This window comes from Fundulus heteroclitus, unplaced genomic scaffold (genome assembly GCF_011125445.2).
Source record: "Fundulus heteroclitus isolate FHET01 unplaced genomic scaffold, MU-UCD_Fhet_4.1 scaffold_162, whole genome shotgun sequence".
Taxonomy (NCBI): domain Eukaryota; kingdom Metazoa; phylum Chordata; class Actinopteri; order Cyprinodontiformes; family Fundulidae; genus Fundulus; species Fundulus heteroclitus.
Window position 1 is genome coordinate 48,542 of NW_023396574.1, and position 16,459 is coordinate 65,000.

The 16,459-nt window shown below is 43.1% G+C and overlaps 2 protein-coding genes across 4 annotated transcripts in view; both read left to right on the forward strand.

Annotated features, from left to right (window-relative positions):
• Positions 1-2,550: 2,550 nt before the first annotated feature.
• LOC105924495 overlaps positions 2,551-16,459 on the forward strand; it is a 41,493-nt gene continuing 27,584 nt past the window's right edge. For 2 of the 3 annotated variants that reach the window (XM_036129383.1, XM_036129385.1), the window contains exons 1-2: positions 2,551-2,724; positions 4,496-4,564. The gene's annotated coding sequence lies outside the window, so the exon portion shown is untranslated. Of the gene's footprint in view, positions 2,725-4,129; positions 4,565-16,459 lie in introns of those variants that run through there. The other variant, XM_036129384.1, reaches the window with a different exon arrangement.
• LOC118558818 overlaps positions 10,790-16,459 on the forward strand; it is a 7,390-nt gene continuing 1,720 nt past the window's right edge. Inside the window, exons 1-4 of the mRNA XM_036129386.1 lie at positions 10,790-11,181; positions 12,416-12,544; positions 13,152-13,345; positions 13,640-13,787. Coding sequence (XP_035985279.1) covers positions 12,500-12,544; positions 13,152-13,345; positions 13,640-13,787 — 387 coding nt within the window. The 5' untranslated portion in view covers positions 10,790-11,181; positions 12,416-12,499. The remainder of the gene's footprint in view (positions 11,182-12,415; positions 12,545-13,151; positions 13,346-13,639; positions 13,788-16,459) is intronic.

Below are 16,459 nucleotides of genomic sequence, written 5' to 3' on the forward strand. Positions count from 1 at the left end.
GTGAATTTGTATACTTTGTAATTTCAATAAAGATTGAAAAAAAAAGAGGCTTGACATTCCACATTTTGAAATAGACAAGAGCCTGGCCAGATCTCCATATGCGTGGCTTGGGATTCTGGGGCTGTTTTACATTAGGGTGACCAGACGTCCCCGATTTCCGGGGACTGTCCCCGTTTTGGACCACCTGTCCCCGGCTGAAGCTGTCCCCGGAAATGTCCCCGATTTTACCGAGGGGGAATAAGTGTTGCGGTAACGGGGTGCGCTGCGCGCACCACTAGATGGCGGTAATGATCCTTTTGGATGTCAGATGCCATTAAAACACGAAGAAGAAGAAAAAGAAGAAGAAGAGCGCGCCACTTTTAAAACAGAAGAAGAAGAAGTGGAAATTCGTTGTTACAAGGGGGGCTGCCCTGTGTCATGGTAAGTATTTGGATCGTGCTGATCCTGTGATAAAAGTTTGTTTTTTGTCCAGGTTAAAAATTATCAATAAAAAGTAAGACAAGACCCCGAGTTGCTGCTCACATCAGTAAAAGACACTTGGATAAAATGTAACAGAATAATTGAAAACTCCTTGTAAACCGCTAAACTGGTACGCTGGTTCTCCAGGGATCAACAAGGGTTCCTCTAAAGATGTTTTAGAACTGATTGGTGACCCTTAGTTTATATTTCAGATAGTTGGAAGTAGAGTTATTACTAGATGTTTTGCTGATTTATGAGCATAGACTTCCAGGTTTAGCTTTTCTACTGCTCAGTTTGGATATATGAAAGTTCCTCATGAAAAAAATAGGAGTCAGTAACAGGAGAACTGAATGAGAAAAGATCTACATGATCTGAGAATGATGGAGGAAGAGATAACCACCTGTTTAATGTCCATTTATTATGTTGTTTTTGCTTGTAGCTCCTAATATTGTGGTAATCAGATTTGTAGTATTTAATTAGATGATATAATAAAAATAACAATAATTGGAAGTTTTCATGTTGTACATTCTAATGTTTTTGGAACTGATTTTAATTATATAATGTCTGTTTTAGAATAATGTAAGATTGATACAAGAGGAGAGAGGAAGAGGATAGGAAGTCAGAAAGGAGATTAAATGGGTGGAGGAAAATAGGAACACTGATGGAAAGAACACTTGATGAGAAGAGATACAATTTCACTTAGAGTATTATTAAAGTTCAAGTGATAAAGCATTGACATGATTTAAGTGATAAAGTAACGTAGTGAGTAATGTAGTGTGTGAAGTTTGCTATGTAAAACAGAGTGACTCAGGTTTGAGTTGAGAAGCCCAATGTCTGAGGATATAACCTCTTTCTGAGTCTCTGCACTGGACATGAGTTTCACTGCTCTTCCCTAGCTGTGGCAGAACTAAGAGGCAGATTAGTTGTATCTTTTTCTTGTGTCTTAAAAATGTCAGTTCTGCACATAATACATTCTCTTCTCCTCTTATGTTATCCAGACCTCTGGATACCGGGGCTGATGGCTTTTCAGACACAGAACGCCTTGAAGAAACCAGAGATGATCTCATGTTAGCTGACTCACTGACCGGAGTTAACTCACCTTATAGGAGCAAAAACAATATACTGGCACATCAACTACTATCATACACATAATGTAGTTATACACACTTTGTGTAAGTTTATACATGCTCATGCTGCACACTGATCCAAGGGGTCTCCAAGTCTGTGCCTGTGTTTCACCTCACATCACCACAACCCATTTTCTTGTCCCAAACAGGCTCCATGCACAGCTCCACTTCTTCCTGAAGCTCAGCAGCTCCTGATTAATCCAGGTGTGTCTGACTTCAGTAACCAGCCAGACACACCTGGATTAATCAGCTTGTCCAGTAAAGAAAGAAAGGAAACAAAAGAGCTGCTGAGGTTCAGGAAGTAGTGGAGCTGTGCTTATAGTCCATTATGGAAAGAAATGAATCTGCTTCTTTGAGATGCACAGGCCCCTGATGTGGCCAGGTGACAGTAAGAAACATGTATCACCCTTTACCTGTGGGCCTGACCGCTACTTCTTTTTGATGTTAATGCAGAAAACCTATTGCTCATAGGTATGTAGACATGAGCAGAATAAGTATTTGTTGCACTTTTTTAAAAGGTTGAGGAACTCTGTCTTCACAGAGAGCCACAGTCTAAATGTTTGTATTTACTGGTTTTTCTTTTCCTCATGTCACTCTCCCCTTAGGAGGCAGCAGAGCTCTTTGGGCTACACAAAATTGAAAAGCCCTGCTAACCACCTTAGACCCCTCCACTCCCACCCCCATCACTTTGCCCCAACCCAAAGACACAGTTCTAGTTTTCTATTAACACTATTTATTAATTTTATTAATCTTAGGATATACTAAAAGTGTGGAGAGGTACATTCCTGGCTTTTACACTTGATTTTTGTTGTTTAAATATTAATAAATATGTAAAAATAAATGAAACCATTACTGTCCCCGTTTCCTAATTTCGTCTTGATGAGATGTATTGTTTTTTATGTACGAGCAAGAAATGTCCCCAGATTTGATTTCAGAAATCTGGTCACCTTATTTTACATTCCCGCAAAAATAAACGGCTGTGCTTGAATTTCAAACTAGATGCGCTCATTCCTCGTCCACTTACTGAGCAGTGGAGTTTGTTTAAGTTCTTTAATTGGACAGCTTGATGAGGCAAAGGGGCGTCGCTACTCACCGAGCTCAATCAGCACACGGAGCTGTGAAAGCATCTGTAGCCCAGGTAAGCTAACAATTAATGCTTAAACTTTAAATAAATAGCTTCTGTTTGTGAGAAAAGTTGTATTTTTCAGTCGTAATAATAACGTCAAGTTAGGGGGTTCACTGAACTCTTGCAGCTATCATTTTTAGCTAACCTAATGTTTTTAGCCTGCTCTACAGGCTATAACTTTAGCTTTCTCTGTCAGTTGCTTAGTCAGCCAGTCGCAGTTGTTGCATTGTGGAGGCAGAAATCTAGCTTGTAGTAGTAGTTGTTACACTACTGTGAACTCCCGCTCGTTTCATGCTGTTGTGAAGGGCTGCCAAAAATGTTCAGTTGCAGTTTTTGCAGCAAAACATTACAGACCTTGAGGGGTTACGTGCTGCATTGTAAAATCCATAGAAATGAACCTCGTCCGTTTTTCAAATGTGTCGGCACCGACTGCAAGCGGACATTCTGTACGTATGCTGCTTTTAAAGGTCATTTCTATCGAGTTCACAACACACCTGCACCCTCTGTTACTGCTGTGGCCGCTTTTACACATTTTACGTGTGCTCTTCCGCTGTGTGACTGTGAATTTCACACAGTCAAAGAGCTTATTTCCCACTTAAAAAAGCATATAGAGGAGGGGCGACCTGTGGCATGTCCAGTAAAAGGTTGTCAAAATACATTCACTGTTAAATCGTCATTTACTGCCCATATGTCCAGAAAACACAGAACATGTGCTGTGGATAGTGTGACATGTACATGCAAAATGTGTCTCAGCCTTCTGCTGCCAGTGTACATGAAGATACTCCCCAGAGTTCAAATGATGCTATAACAAATGAAAGCAGTGAATTGCCACAGGATTTCAGTGAGACTTTTCTTAGAAATGTCTGTTTATTCTACCTAAAATTGCAAGGGCAGCTCCTTCTTCCAGCTTCGACAATACAGACAATTGTTGAAGAGATGCAAAATGTGCATGATTTGGGACAGGATTACACTTTAAGTAAACTACGTTCACTTTTGAAAAATGACATGTCTCTAAATGATGATGCTATTGCTAATATCTGTGACTGTGTGAAGGATTCAGATCTGTTCTCTGCCTGTCATCACGGACCTCTGAGAACAACATAATCAAGGGCTCAGACTTTCAAAAAAAAATTTCAAATACATAGAGCCTAAAACAGTAAAATTAGGAAATGATGAAAATATGACAGAAAGGTTTGCTTACTATGTACCTGTAACACAAACTTTAAAAAACTTACTAGAATCAGATATATGGAAGAACTCAGTGTCACAGCAGTCTTGTAAAACACACTCAGATGTCTTTTGTGACATAAGTGATGGTCAAAACTTTAAGTCCAACCAGTTTTTCATTGAAAATCCAGGATGCCTGAAGCTAATTCTCTACCAGGATGCCTTTGAAATAGTGAATCCCCTCGGCTCAGCTAAGAAAAGACACAAAGTTCTTGCAGTCTATCTTTCTGTGGCAAATTTGCCTGCACATGTGCGGTCCAATACAGATCACATGTCCCTTGTTTTATTGTGTAGAGAGAGTGACCTAAAACAGTTTGGAAGTGCTAAAGTTTTCTCAGAAATGCTAGTTGATTTAAAAAATCTGGAAGAACATGGAATAACTGTTGGTGGTGAAACAGTCAAAGGGGCTCTGTATTGTATTGCGGGTGATAATTTGGGGTCACATAGCATTGGTGGGTTCACTGAAAACTTTAGCCATTCTCAGTACTTTTGCAGATACTGTGAAATTACAAGAAGTGAGTTTCAGAATGATGACCCAAATGTTTGTGGTCCACAGCGCACCCCTGAAAGCTATGATTCTGCACTTCTACAAGCTGAAGACGGACAAGGCAGCAAAGGCATAAAGGTAAACTCTGTTTTCAATGCTCTTAACTCTTTTCATGTTTGCCAGCCTGCTCTCCCACCCTGTTTAGGGTCCGTGTACCTTCAGGCAATTCGATTTTTTTCCGGAAAACCAAAACGGAAAACGGAAACTACTTCCGTTTTCTCGTTTTTCCATTTAAAATCAAAAACGGAAAAACGGGAAACAACGCCGTTTTTCCGTTTTTGTCAACACAATTTAGAAACGGAAAACCAGAAAAACTAAATGAAAAAAACGGCCCGTTTTTCGATCTTGCCAATTCATTTTTCCATTTTCTTTTTAGGACTGAAAGACGAAGACGCTTTCACGGCTGGCCCGGAAGTGCAGAAAAATATTTCAACATAAAAGCCTAACATAACGCAAGCCTCAAGAAAAAAATAATGAAGCGTACAGATGTTTTTTTGAATAAAAAGAGGACCTTTTTACGTTACAACATGATAGTTTATTGTACAGACGTGAGCTTTATTACATTATTGTCTGTTTTAGTGTTGGGGGGGGGGGGGTTAATGTCTGGGCAGGATTGTAGTTGAGATGAAAACCTGTTGCTGTTAAATGTGACAACAAAGATTATGAAATGGAAAAATCTAAAATAGCATGAGTATGGGGAAACCTCAACAGAAGGATTATGCATAATGACGTACCCACTGCATGCTTTAAATGCAGGGGCACTTCGATGAACAGCGGCGCCCGTTTCTGAGTGACGTCACTCAGAAACAGCCAGTTGTTGCTGCACAACTCAGAATGAGAATCAAGTTTAATCGCCAAGTTGGTTTGCACATACAAGGAATTTGACTTGGTGAAGATGTTTCAGACAGAAATAAGAATACAATAAAATAAAGTAAAATTGAATAAAATCAATATATATACAGAAGTGATTTACATTCAGCAGACTGTGCGTTAATGTAACGCAGAAGCTTGTAAATCCTGAACGGGGGAGAGAGAGAGTGTCCAGTTTCACGGGTGGCTCTTGGCCTTGTTCATAAGGCTGGTAGCAGATGGGAAAAAGCTGTTCTTGTGGCGTGAGTTTCTGGTCCTGATGGACCGCAGCCTCCTGCCAGAGGGAAGTGACTGAAATAGTCTGTGATGGGGTGAAGGGATCAGCCACAATCTTCCTGCACGCCTCAGAGTCCTGGAGGCGTACAGGTCCTGGAGAAATGGAAGATTGCAGCCAATCACCTTCTCTGCAGACCTGATGACACGCTGCAGTCTGCCCTTGTCCTTAGCGGTGGCACCAGCGTACCAGATGGTGATGGAGGAGTATAACTGCACCATCATTGTCCTTGGCAGGTTGAATTTCTTCAGCTGCCTTCTTCAGGAAGTCCATCCTCTGCTGGGCTTTCTTGGTGAGGGAGTTGATGTTCAGCTCCCACTTTAGGTCCTGGGAGATGATAGTTCCCAGGAAGTGGAAAGACTCCACAGTGTCAATGGTGGAGTCACAGAGGGTGATGGGGGTAGCTGGGGTTGAGTTCTTCCTGAAGTCCACAACCATCTCCACTGTTTTTACAGCGTTGAGCTCCAGGTTGTTCTCCCTGCACCAGGTCACCAGATGGTCAGCCTCCCACCTGTAGGCGGACTCGTCACCATCAGAGATAAGTCCGATAAGAGTGGTGTCGTCAGGAACTTCAGGAGCTTGACAGACTGATGACTGGAGGTGCAGCTGTTGGTGTACAGGGAGAAGAGCAGAGGAGAAAGATCACAGCCCTGGGGGGAACCAGGGCTGATGAGCTGGGAGTCAGAGTCATGTTTTCCCAGCTTCAAGTGCTGCTTCCTGTCAGACAGAAAGTTTGTGATCCACCTGCAGGTGGAGTCGGGCACATTCAGCTGGGAGAGCTTCTCTTGAAGGAGAGCTGGGATGATGGTGTTGAAGGCAGAGCTGAAATCCACAAACAGGATCCTGGCCAGAGTGCGAAATACGGGGGGGGGGGGGGCTAACCCATGAGAACCCCTGAAAGCCTCAAAAGCAAAATTTAAAGGGGGTCTCAAATTATTATAATTAATGTCTGGTGAATGTGAAGAATTGACATTAAAGCCAACTTTGACTTTGACATTGTAATGTTATAGGCCTGCTGCATATTGAGAAAATTTACATCGGTATTGCGCAACAATGGGGAGATGGGGACCCCCCCAAATATTGACAGGTATTTCGCACACTGATCCTGGCGTAGGTAGAGTCCAGGTGCTGGAGGATGTGGTGAAGGGCCAGGTTGACAGCGTCAACTGGTCGACATCTTGTGCTTGCAAGAAACCTTTTTAGCCAAACAAGATTTAAATGGACTAAATTCTATTAATGACTGTTCCTGGGTGCGGGAGAATCTTCTACTGACCTCAGTTTGGGAATTAAAAGAGGAAGGATACCAGGAGGTGTGGCTATGTTATGGGGAAAAAAACTGGACTCAGTGATAAATGTCCTGAGGCTAGGTGTTGATTGGTGTATTGCAGTACATGTGAAACAGCATGACAAAGAATGTATTATCTTAAATGTCTACGCTCCATATATGAAGAAGAATACCATATTAAAGTTGCTTATGTTAGCTCTTTTCTCAGATAAAAACTCGCTGGTTGCTAAACACCTGGTTGATTTTTGTACAGATTTTTATTTAATATTGTCAAATAAAGAACTTTTGCCTGCTACAAGTTACACCTATATAAGTGAAGCTTGGCATACCATGTCATGGCTGGATCATTGTATCACTACAGCTGATGCTCATGCTGCTTTGATATACATTAGTATCTATGTGTCCACTGTTGATCACATCCCCTTCGAGGTACAAATCAGATTTGATAATTTACCCGCTACTGTAAATAAGAATAGTATTCAAGATCAGACACATATAGACTGGTCTTCTTTATCTACTGAACAAATAGCCTGTTACTATGCCCAAACTGATCAATTGTTTTCTACCATTACCTTATCAAGAGAGGCAGTTACTTTTACAGACTGTAACTGCCCTAATATTGGACATAGAACCAACTTAACTGAATTATATTCAGACATAATTGAAGCACTATTGGGAGCTAGCCTGCCTCGAACACACATGTGGCTAAATTCCATAGTGAAGATACTACTTCTTGGGCTTTAGCAGGTAAACCTAGGCAGGGCCCCATATTTGAACATAAAAAGTTGTCTAATACAAAATACAAATACGCACTGCGATTCATTAGACAGAATGAACAAACCATGAGGGCTGATTCCTTGGCAAAAAAGCTTAAAGGTAAGGATACAAATACTTTTTGGAAAGAAGTTAAAAGTATCACTACTAATGATCATCGGGGCTCCTCTTCCCTCCATTAAGGACCTTTCATCTCAGCTCTGTGTGTCCCGAGCCCGTAACATCATCAGGGACCCCTCACACCCCCACCATGGTCTGTTCTCCCTGCTGCCCTCTGGGAAGAGGTTCCGCAGCATCCACTGCAGGTCCACCAGGTTCTGCAACAGCTTTTTCCCTGTCACCATCAGACTGTTGAACTGCTGAACTATAAACTGGACTCTGCATCACATTTGCACATTTGCTCGCATTTTTGCACAAATGCCTTTTGCACCATCATTTTTGCACATACAAATGGTTTAAATATTCTCCTGTACACTGTGAACTCAGATTCTTTCTTTCTTCTGCACTGTTTACATTTCAATTGTTTACTTTTTAATCACTGTTGCACTTTATACTGTAATTTACAAGCTGTATGCACAGAAATTTCGTTCTGTATGCACTCTGTACATACAAAATGACAAATAAAGCTGTCTAAGTCTCTAAGTAGTAAATCCTCCCTCCCTTGCATTGCCGATGGTGTCTCTGGGGTTGACTAATGTAGTGCAGTAAAATACTCATCTGTACTCTGGAGACATTGGTATGATTGCCTTTTGAAAGGCTATGAGTTTTCTTTTTCTTTTTATTGTAGTTTTATTCTTGTATTCGTTTTTGTAATTTGGACCTTGAGTCTGTAATAAAATCGACCCAGAAAAAGAAATTGTGCCGAGGATACTCTGCAGGGGCCGCTTGTGCAGATTGTGCAGATGGAGTCCTTGACGTACTGTCTCTATGGCGCTAGGTGGCAGTATGCACTTAATTGTTAGCGAGAGGCCATAGAATAGACCCTTTTCACGGTGACGTCATGCAACTTCCGTTCTGCGGTGAAGCAAGATATCTTTATTTCCGCTTTCTCCAAAACGTTGACTAGGCGGGTGTTTTTCCAGACCTGAAAATGGCTAGCCTATTGCAGCACGAGGATACCGTACGACAAATGTTTGTGAACGGGTACTCTGACATCCAGATTTCCAACTTCCTTATCACGGAGATGGGGATGCGGAGAGGCGCCTCAGAAAGAAGCGTGAGGCAGTTTCATATGGATCGGGGGCTCATCAGACAGGTTATCTCCGATCAACATTTGGAGATGGCTGTTGCGGAGGCCATACATGAGGTATATCGTGGCATCTTGTGTAATTTAAAAGCGGACTTCATCCAATAAGGAGTAACTGCAGAGCTGTGGGGGCGTTCCGACTGGGGGCGTTCCGACTGGGCGGTCCTTCTGCCCACAGACATGCATACGTAGACGCCGCGTTATCGGGTGAGAGGCGTGCCGACAGAGCGGCCATCTTAGGCCAGACCAAGCTGCAGTCAGACACAATACAAGTCAATTCAGGAAAATGTACTTTATGTTTTCAGACACTCTGAATCCGGTGAATTCTCACCCGTTTTCCAGATAAATCAACTGACTGAAAACGTCACCCCTTTAGGGGCTACATGGGACCAATCGATTGAATTAAATTATTGTCTAACTTAATAAATTATTTCGAATTTGTATTCAAAGTAAGCAAACTTCCAGAGCTCCGTCCGAGGATGTCCGATTTTTGTTCCGCTTATGGGTGCGCAAATAAAAGGACACTAGGACACTTGTTTTTTATTAAACAAACCATACATTGAAAAATGTTGCAGAGTTACACAAAAGCATCCGAAGCTTTCGTCCGTTGAAAGGCAAGTGACAGTCCGGATTTTGAATGCCCCACACGCATATTTGTCCTTCTTTTTCAGGCTTTATGCTAGGAAGCGGATTTTTTTTTCCAACTTTGCCTGGCTCCATGCAGCAAAATGTCCAATCGCCTACTCGCTCGGATCTGGTTTTTACCTGGGATTACATGTAATTAATACGCTGCGCTGCAGTTGTGTGACAGAAGCAGTGCTGTCAACTCCGCCTCTGTATGCTTTCTTTTTTTTCTACAGTCGCTGGTAAATTTCGTGAGTTGCTTTTTTTTTAGCTTTATTTTTGAACGTGCAGTCGCATATTTGGGGTGTTTCTCCAGTAGAAGCCCTTATCCTGACAGGACAGGATTCTATCGTAGGCTACTACATATAATAGTCATAATAGTCCTCGCGCTGTTGCTTTCTCTGTCTGCATACAACGCCGTTATTATTACAAATCACATGTGGTCCCTAGGTAAAACTAATATCCTGCGATGGGGATTTTTTACGTGGGGACGGATTTTTTCAGCGGGACGGACATTTTTCGTCCGTCCCGCTGAATGAAGGAGATGGAGGGAAAAAATAAATGTATTGAAGTGGGCAAATCAACGAACCAATCAGCGTTTGCGTTGGCATGTGGGCGTTCCGACAGTGGGGGCGTTTTTACGCTCTGCAGTTATACCCTTCTCTCTCTCTCTCTCTCTCTCTCTCTCTCTCTCTCTCTCTGTGCATGCTGGCTGTCTCAGCTCGGGGGGCTCTCGTTAGGTCCCGTTTCCAACATGTATCCCACATGGATGTTCCATTTCACTTTTTCTTTGGTCTAGACTAGAGCGTAAGAATGGACAAAAAAAGTTCATTCACAGTGTAGCTGGGGCATGCTGTCTCCGCAGCATGGCACTGCGCACCTGCCCTCTTGCCCATATATGGGCACAGCTGACTGTAATGAGCACCTACATATAAAAGCAGGAAGCTCACTGAGGAGATCAGATCCTGCTTTGGTGCCTGCTGAGGCAGCACATTATGAGACTGACAGTCAGAACACTGTGGGTTGGTTTTACTGCAGAGAAGGTTGACCTGCTACTGTTTCAGCCATTGTTTTAATTACTGTTTCAGTTTCTCTTCCTGTTCAGTTTTGGTTTCAGTCTAGAATCTTTCTTTTTTTATTATTAGATTTTAGCCTTTCATTGATGGCATCGCCTGTCATGTGTTGACCCCCCCCCCCCCACCACCCCCACCTGACCTGCTGTCAAAGATCCAGGCTCTTCTTGTTGATTTTTTTCTGGGACAAATTGCACTGGGTGCTGCAGAGTGAAGGACGATGGAGGACAGGGCCTGATCCAGCTCAGCAGCAGGGGGCTGCTTTCTGTTTCCAGTTACTACAGAGGTTTCTGTGTGGTCCTACTGATTTAGTGTGGAGGCCGTTTGGCTTGCATTATCCTGAGTCGGTTAGGTGGACTTGGACTGAACAAATCCTTGTTCCTGATGGACTTAAAGCAGACTAACGTCAAAGAACTTCCTGTTTTATATCGTGGATTATTCAAAGTGTGGAGTTTGCTGAAAAAGAAGAGGCTTGGACAACACAGCTGACTATACTGGCTGCTTCAGGAACCAGTCATCTATGGGTCACGGCTCACTGCAGCTTGTCAGGTGGGGCCAACTGTTCAGGCGGTTCTGTCTCTCAAATGTGGTGACTCTGGGACATGTAGTCCAGCTTGCAGGAGCAGGTTTGAACGATGCAGCTCCTCTTGCTTCCCGACTGGAAGTGAACTCGACTCGTGTTATCGCTCTGCTGCTTAGTAAATGGAGAGAAGCCCTCACGGGTAGTGAGCGGACTTTGTTGCATCGTTATTGTAATGGCTTTGTTGAACCTGATGAGAATGATGTTTTCCCTTTAGTAAACATTTTCCCAGATTTTAAGAACTGCGTTGGACCGTTTTTAAAGGATGAGATCTCTTCTGAGGTTTCTTTTAAAGATGTGAACAGTACAATAATGTATAAAAGTTTTGTTAAGATTCTGCAGAGGGACAAATGAAATGGCAGAGCAGACACTCCATGGAGAGCTCACTTAGGTCTTAGTGACAGTGTTGGACCTGAGTGGAGAGCGCTGTACAAAGCAGCATTGATCAAAGCAGCAGCTGACCTGCAGTGGAGGATTTTACATGGCATTGTGGCTGTGAATGCTTTTGTTTCCATTATTAACTCTGTTAGCCAGGATTGCCCATTTTGCACTAATCGTGAAACTGTGTTTCATTGTTTCATGGAGTGTTCTCGGTTGGTGCCACTGTTTGCAATGTTAGAACATTTGTTTGGACTATTTGGAGAGTTTTCTTCTTAACACATGTTCATTTTGGGGTACAGGTACTCTCAGAAGACTAAAATTAATTGTCAGATTTTTAATTTTATTCTTGGAAGAGCAAAGATGGCTATTTATATGAGTAGAAGAAACAGAATAGAGAAAGCTGTGAATGATGACGCTGTGCTCATGTTTGTAAAGATGTTGAAAGCTCGTTTGAAAATAGTTTAATTATTATCAGATGATTAAGGACCTGGAATGTTTTTCCAGAATGTGGTGTTACAAAAATGTTCTGTCGGCTTGTAAATGAAGAACTTTTATTTTGGAAGTATGCTAGGATAATTTGAATTATGTAAATCTTCTTTTACTGATGGTTGTTTGTGGTAGTTTTATAACTATTTAAATCTTTTAATAAATGTATTGTAAAATAAAAAAAAAATTCTCCCTCACTCTCTCTCCGGTGGATCGATAATTTTTATTTTTTATTTTTTTTTTTATCACAACCCTTTCATTGCATACAGAAAATCTAACTAATCATCATAACCACCTTACAACTCAACTTGTATTTCTTTCTTGCCTTTTCAATAGACAGGGCCAAGCTATGGCAGAAAAATGATGACGGGGTATTTGTCAGCCCAGGGTATCCATGCATCAGAGAGGTGAGTGGGGAGGATGTTGGCTAAGGTGCAAGAGCCCTACCATCGTGACCGACAACAGGTTAGCTAAAGTTACATGTAAAAGGTTTTGTCATGGGACACCTGGCAATAGTGTTTACTATATTTGCAAAATGCACAGTTTTTTGTTTGTTTTATCTAATAACATTACCCTTACCATGGACAGTAAATTTGACTGTATACAGTGTCAAAATTAGTCACTGAGAGAACAGTGATCCAAGTATTTAACCCTTAACCTTTTTAATATTGATATACTTGATTAACCAGACTTCCTGTTGGTAAAACGTTTTGGTCCTTAAAGAATCATGCACCTTTCCATACCCTCTTTCTGTGCCACGTAAACAAGGCTCACAGGCAATCCAGGTCCATTTATTATTTACATCCAGTGAAACCCACCCACAGAAATGTTAATTAATTACAAGTGTGAAAAATAAATCCAACTCCAGATGTAAAGAGCATAGTTGTTAACAATTAAATTAATTGTCCACTTATAAATCTTAGCACAGCTCTGTTAGCAGTACTGGTTTTTACAGTTAGCAAGTTACGCTGTAAGTTGCATCTGTAATTTAAAGTGAATCTGTAACTTTCTAACTGCACATATTATTTGAAAGTATAATGTAAATTCTATTGTTACAATTTTTCCTTTTTAGGGTACAAGAAACCTGAATCCTCAGCCATACCAAGCTGAATACATGGGTCACAAACTCCACATGGACCAAAATGAAAAGTTGGCCATGTACGGGGTCACACATGTTGTGTCAATCGATGGTTTCAGCAGCAAAATAGTGGCGCATGCTACTATGCCAATTAAAAACAATCTCACCATTTATGAAAAAGTGTACAGGTGAGCCTAACTTCTTTCAGAAATATTAAATACATCACTTTTCACAACCACTTATGGTATTGGTACCCACAGCATATCCAAGTATTTTATTTATTGGAAATCAGTTTGGAATCGTAAGTCTCAATAGTGTTATTGCATACTGGAAATTTTCCAAATATCATGCAGCCCTTGGCAGCACATTAGTGAAAAAGCATTATACAATTGCAGTCCATTTGGCATTCTTCAGATAACATCTTTTATTAAAGAACATCCACTTAAGTAATGTTAATTTTGTCTCTTATGTTTGTGTCTTAGACATGCAGTCGTCACTTATGGAATGTGGGACCAGGTCAGAGTGGACCATGGAACAGAGTTTTATCTCTGTTTGTTTGTTCAGGAGTTGTTGGCTGAGCATAGGCACAACCGGGAGAGACGGCCGTACATTCAGACAACATCAACTAAAGTGAGATTTCATTAAGAAATTATACATTTGTCCCACGCTTTCTGCTTTCTAGTGTTAGTGATTTGTTATGTCGACATTATCCTGTGTATCACTGATGGACGAACTGAGCAATAGTCTCTTAACAATAACCATTTTGGAGAGCAACATTGAGCAGTATTACTGACAGAACTAAAGAAAACAATTTTAACACCCTGTTAAACATCTGTGGCTGACCTCAGTAACCACGATTATGATGGCACAATACACCTGGATTAATAATTTTATCCAGTGGACTCACAGACTCCATTTACATTATCTGTGATGCCTATTTTATGGACTTAACCCACGTGTTCGGTATAGCTATAGTTCAACATGATCCATGCTTAACTCCATGTATATTTGCTTATACGGATGTGCTCTTTTCGTGTCATCTCATATATTGGGTATATTGGAGCATGTTCCAAAGCTCTCATGGTGATGACATCAACAGCCTGACAGAATGTATCACCAACTACATTAACTTCTGTGTGGAGAGCACTGTGCCTACACGACGGCTACGGTGCTTTGATAATAACCACCCCTGGGTGACCCCTGAGCTGAAAGTCCTTCTGAACCAGAAGAAGAGGGCTTTCCACTCAGGGGAGAGAAAGGAGCAGCGTAGAGTCCAGCGGGAGCTCCAGTGGAGGATCAGGGCTGCAAAACAGGATTATAGGAAGAAGATGAAGGAGCAGCTGGCGCAGAACAACATCAGAGATGTGTGGAGAGGTCTGAAGAACATCTCCGGCTTTGGGCAGAAGACCAGCAGGGCTGCAGACGGTGACACCAAGTTTGCAGATGAGTTGAACAGGTTCTTCACCCGTTTTGAGTCCCCTAACACCGGACCCCTCCCTGCCCTAAACTCTCCACACAACTCCAACGACCAGCCATCCAGAGACCTACCCTCCCCCCTGCTGTCACCATCACCAACACCAGAGCCATCCACACCTCCGGCCCTGCCTCCCTCCCCCCTCACAGTCTCACCAATGCAGGTGAGAGGACAGCTGAAGAGGATGAAACAGAGGAAAGCCTCAGGACCGGACGGCATCCCCCCCAGGCTGCTGAGGACCTGTGCAGATGAGCTCTGTGAGGTCCTCAGCTACACCTACAACCTGAGCCTCAGCCTGGGGGTGGTCCCCACCCTGTGGAAGACCTCCTGTGTGGTACCGGTTCCCAAAACGCCGCACGCCAGGGAACCGGCCCACTTCAGACCAGTCTCCCTGACCTCCCACCTGATGAAGACCATGGAGCCCCTCATCCTCTGATGAAGACCATGTAGCGCCTCATCCTCTGATGAAGACCATGGAGCGCCTCATCCTCTGATGAAGACCATGGAGCGCCTCATCCTCTGATGAAGACCATGGAGCGCCTCATCCTAGCTCACCTGCGCACCGTGGTGAGCCCCACCCTGGACCCGCTGCAGTTTGCCTACCAGCCCAACATCGGAGTAGAGGATGCCATCATCTACCTGCTGCAGCGGGCGCTCACCCACCTGGAGACCACCGGGAGCGCTGTGAGAGTCATGTTCTTTGACTTCTCCAGCGCTTTCAACACCATCAGACCGGTGCTGCTGAGGGGGAAGCTGGAGGACGCTGGGGTGGACAAACATCTGGCTGACTGGACCATGGACTACCTCACTAACCGCCCTCAGTACGTGCGGCACTCTGCAGCACCGGGGCCCCCCAGGGCACCGTTCTGTCTCCGTTTCTCTTCACCCTTTACACCTCGGACTTCACCTACAACACGGTCAGCTGCCACCTTCAGAAGTTCTCTGACGACTCGGCCATTGTGGGCTGTGTGTCTGAGGGGAACGAGCTGGAGTACCGGTCGGTCATCATGGACTTTGTGGACTGGTGTGAGAAGAACCATCCGTGCTTAAACACCAGTAAGACCAAGGAGATGGTGATCGACTTCTGGAGAAGACCCCCACCTCACTCACCTGTGAACATCCAGGGGCAGGACATAGAAACTGTGGAGAGTTTCAAATACCTGGGTGTTCACGTCAACAATAAACTAGACTGGACTCATAACACAGATGCTCTGTATAAGAAGGGCCAGAGCCGCCTTCACCTCCTGAGGAGGCTGAGGTCCTTTGGAGTGAGCCGGCCTCTGCTAAAAACTTTTTATGACTCTGTGGTGGCCTCAGCCCTCCTCGACGCTGTCGTCTGCTGGGCCCCTGGCAGCGCAGAGCGGGACAGAAAGAGACTGAACAAGCTGGTGAGGACTTCCGTCCTGGGATGTACTCTGGACTCTGTGGAGGAAGTGGCTGAGAGGAGGGTGTTGTCCAAGTTCACATCCATCATGGACAACACCTTCCACCCCCTGCACCAAACTGTAGAGGAGCTGAGCAGCTCCTTTAGTGACAGACTTAGACATCCTGTCTGTAAAAAGGAGCGCTACCGCAGGTCATTCATCCCTGCTGCAACCAGATTATACAATGCTGCACTGTAACTGTGACCATAACCGTTATTAGCAACATGCAATAACTAATGTACAATAATATGCAACTCATGTAAATTTAATCTCTGGACTATACATATAACTGTATAATCGTATAACTGTTACAATTACTGTAATAAGTGTTTTTCAGTAACTATGTGCAATAATGTGCTGTGGTATATTGTCAACATAAAGGTCACTCATTCCTGCTGCTACCT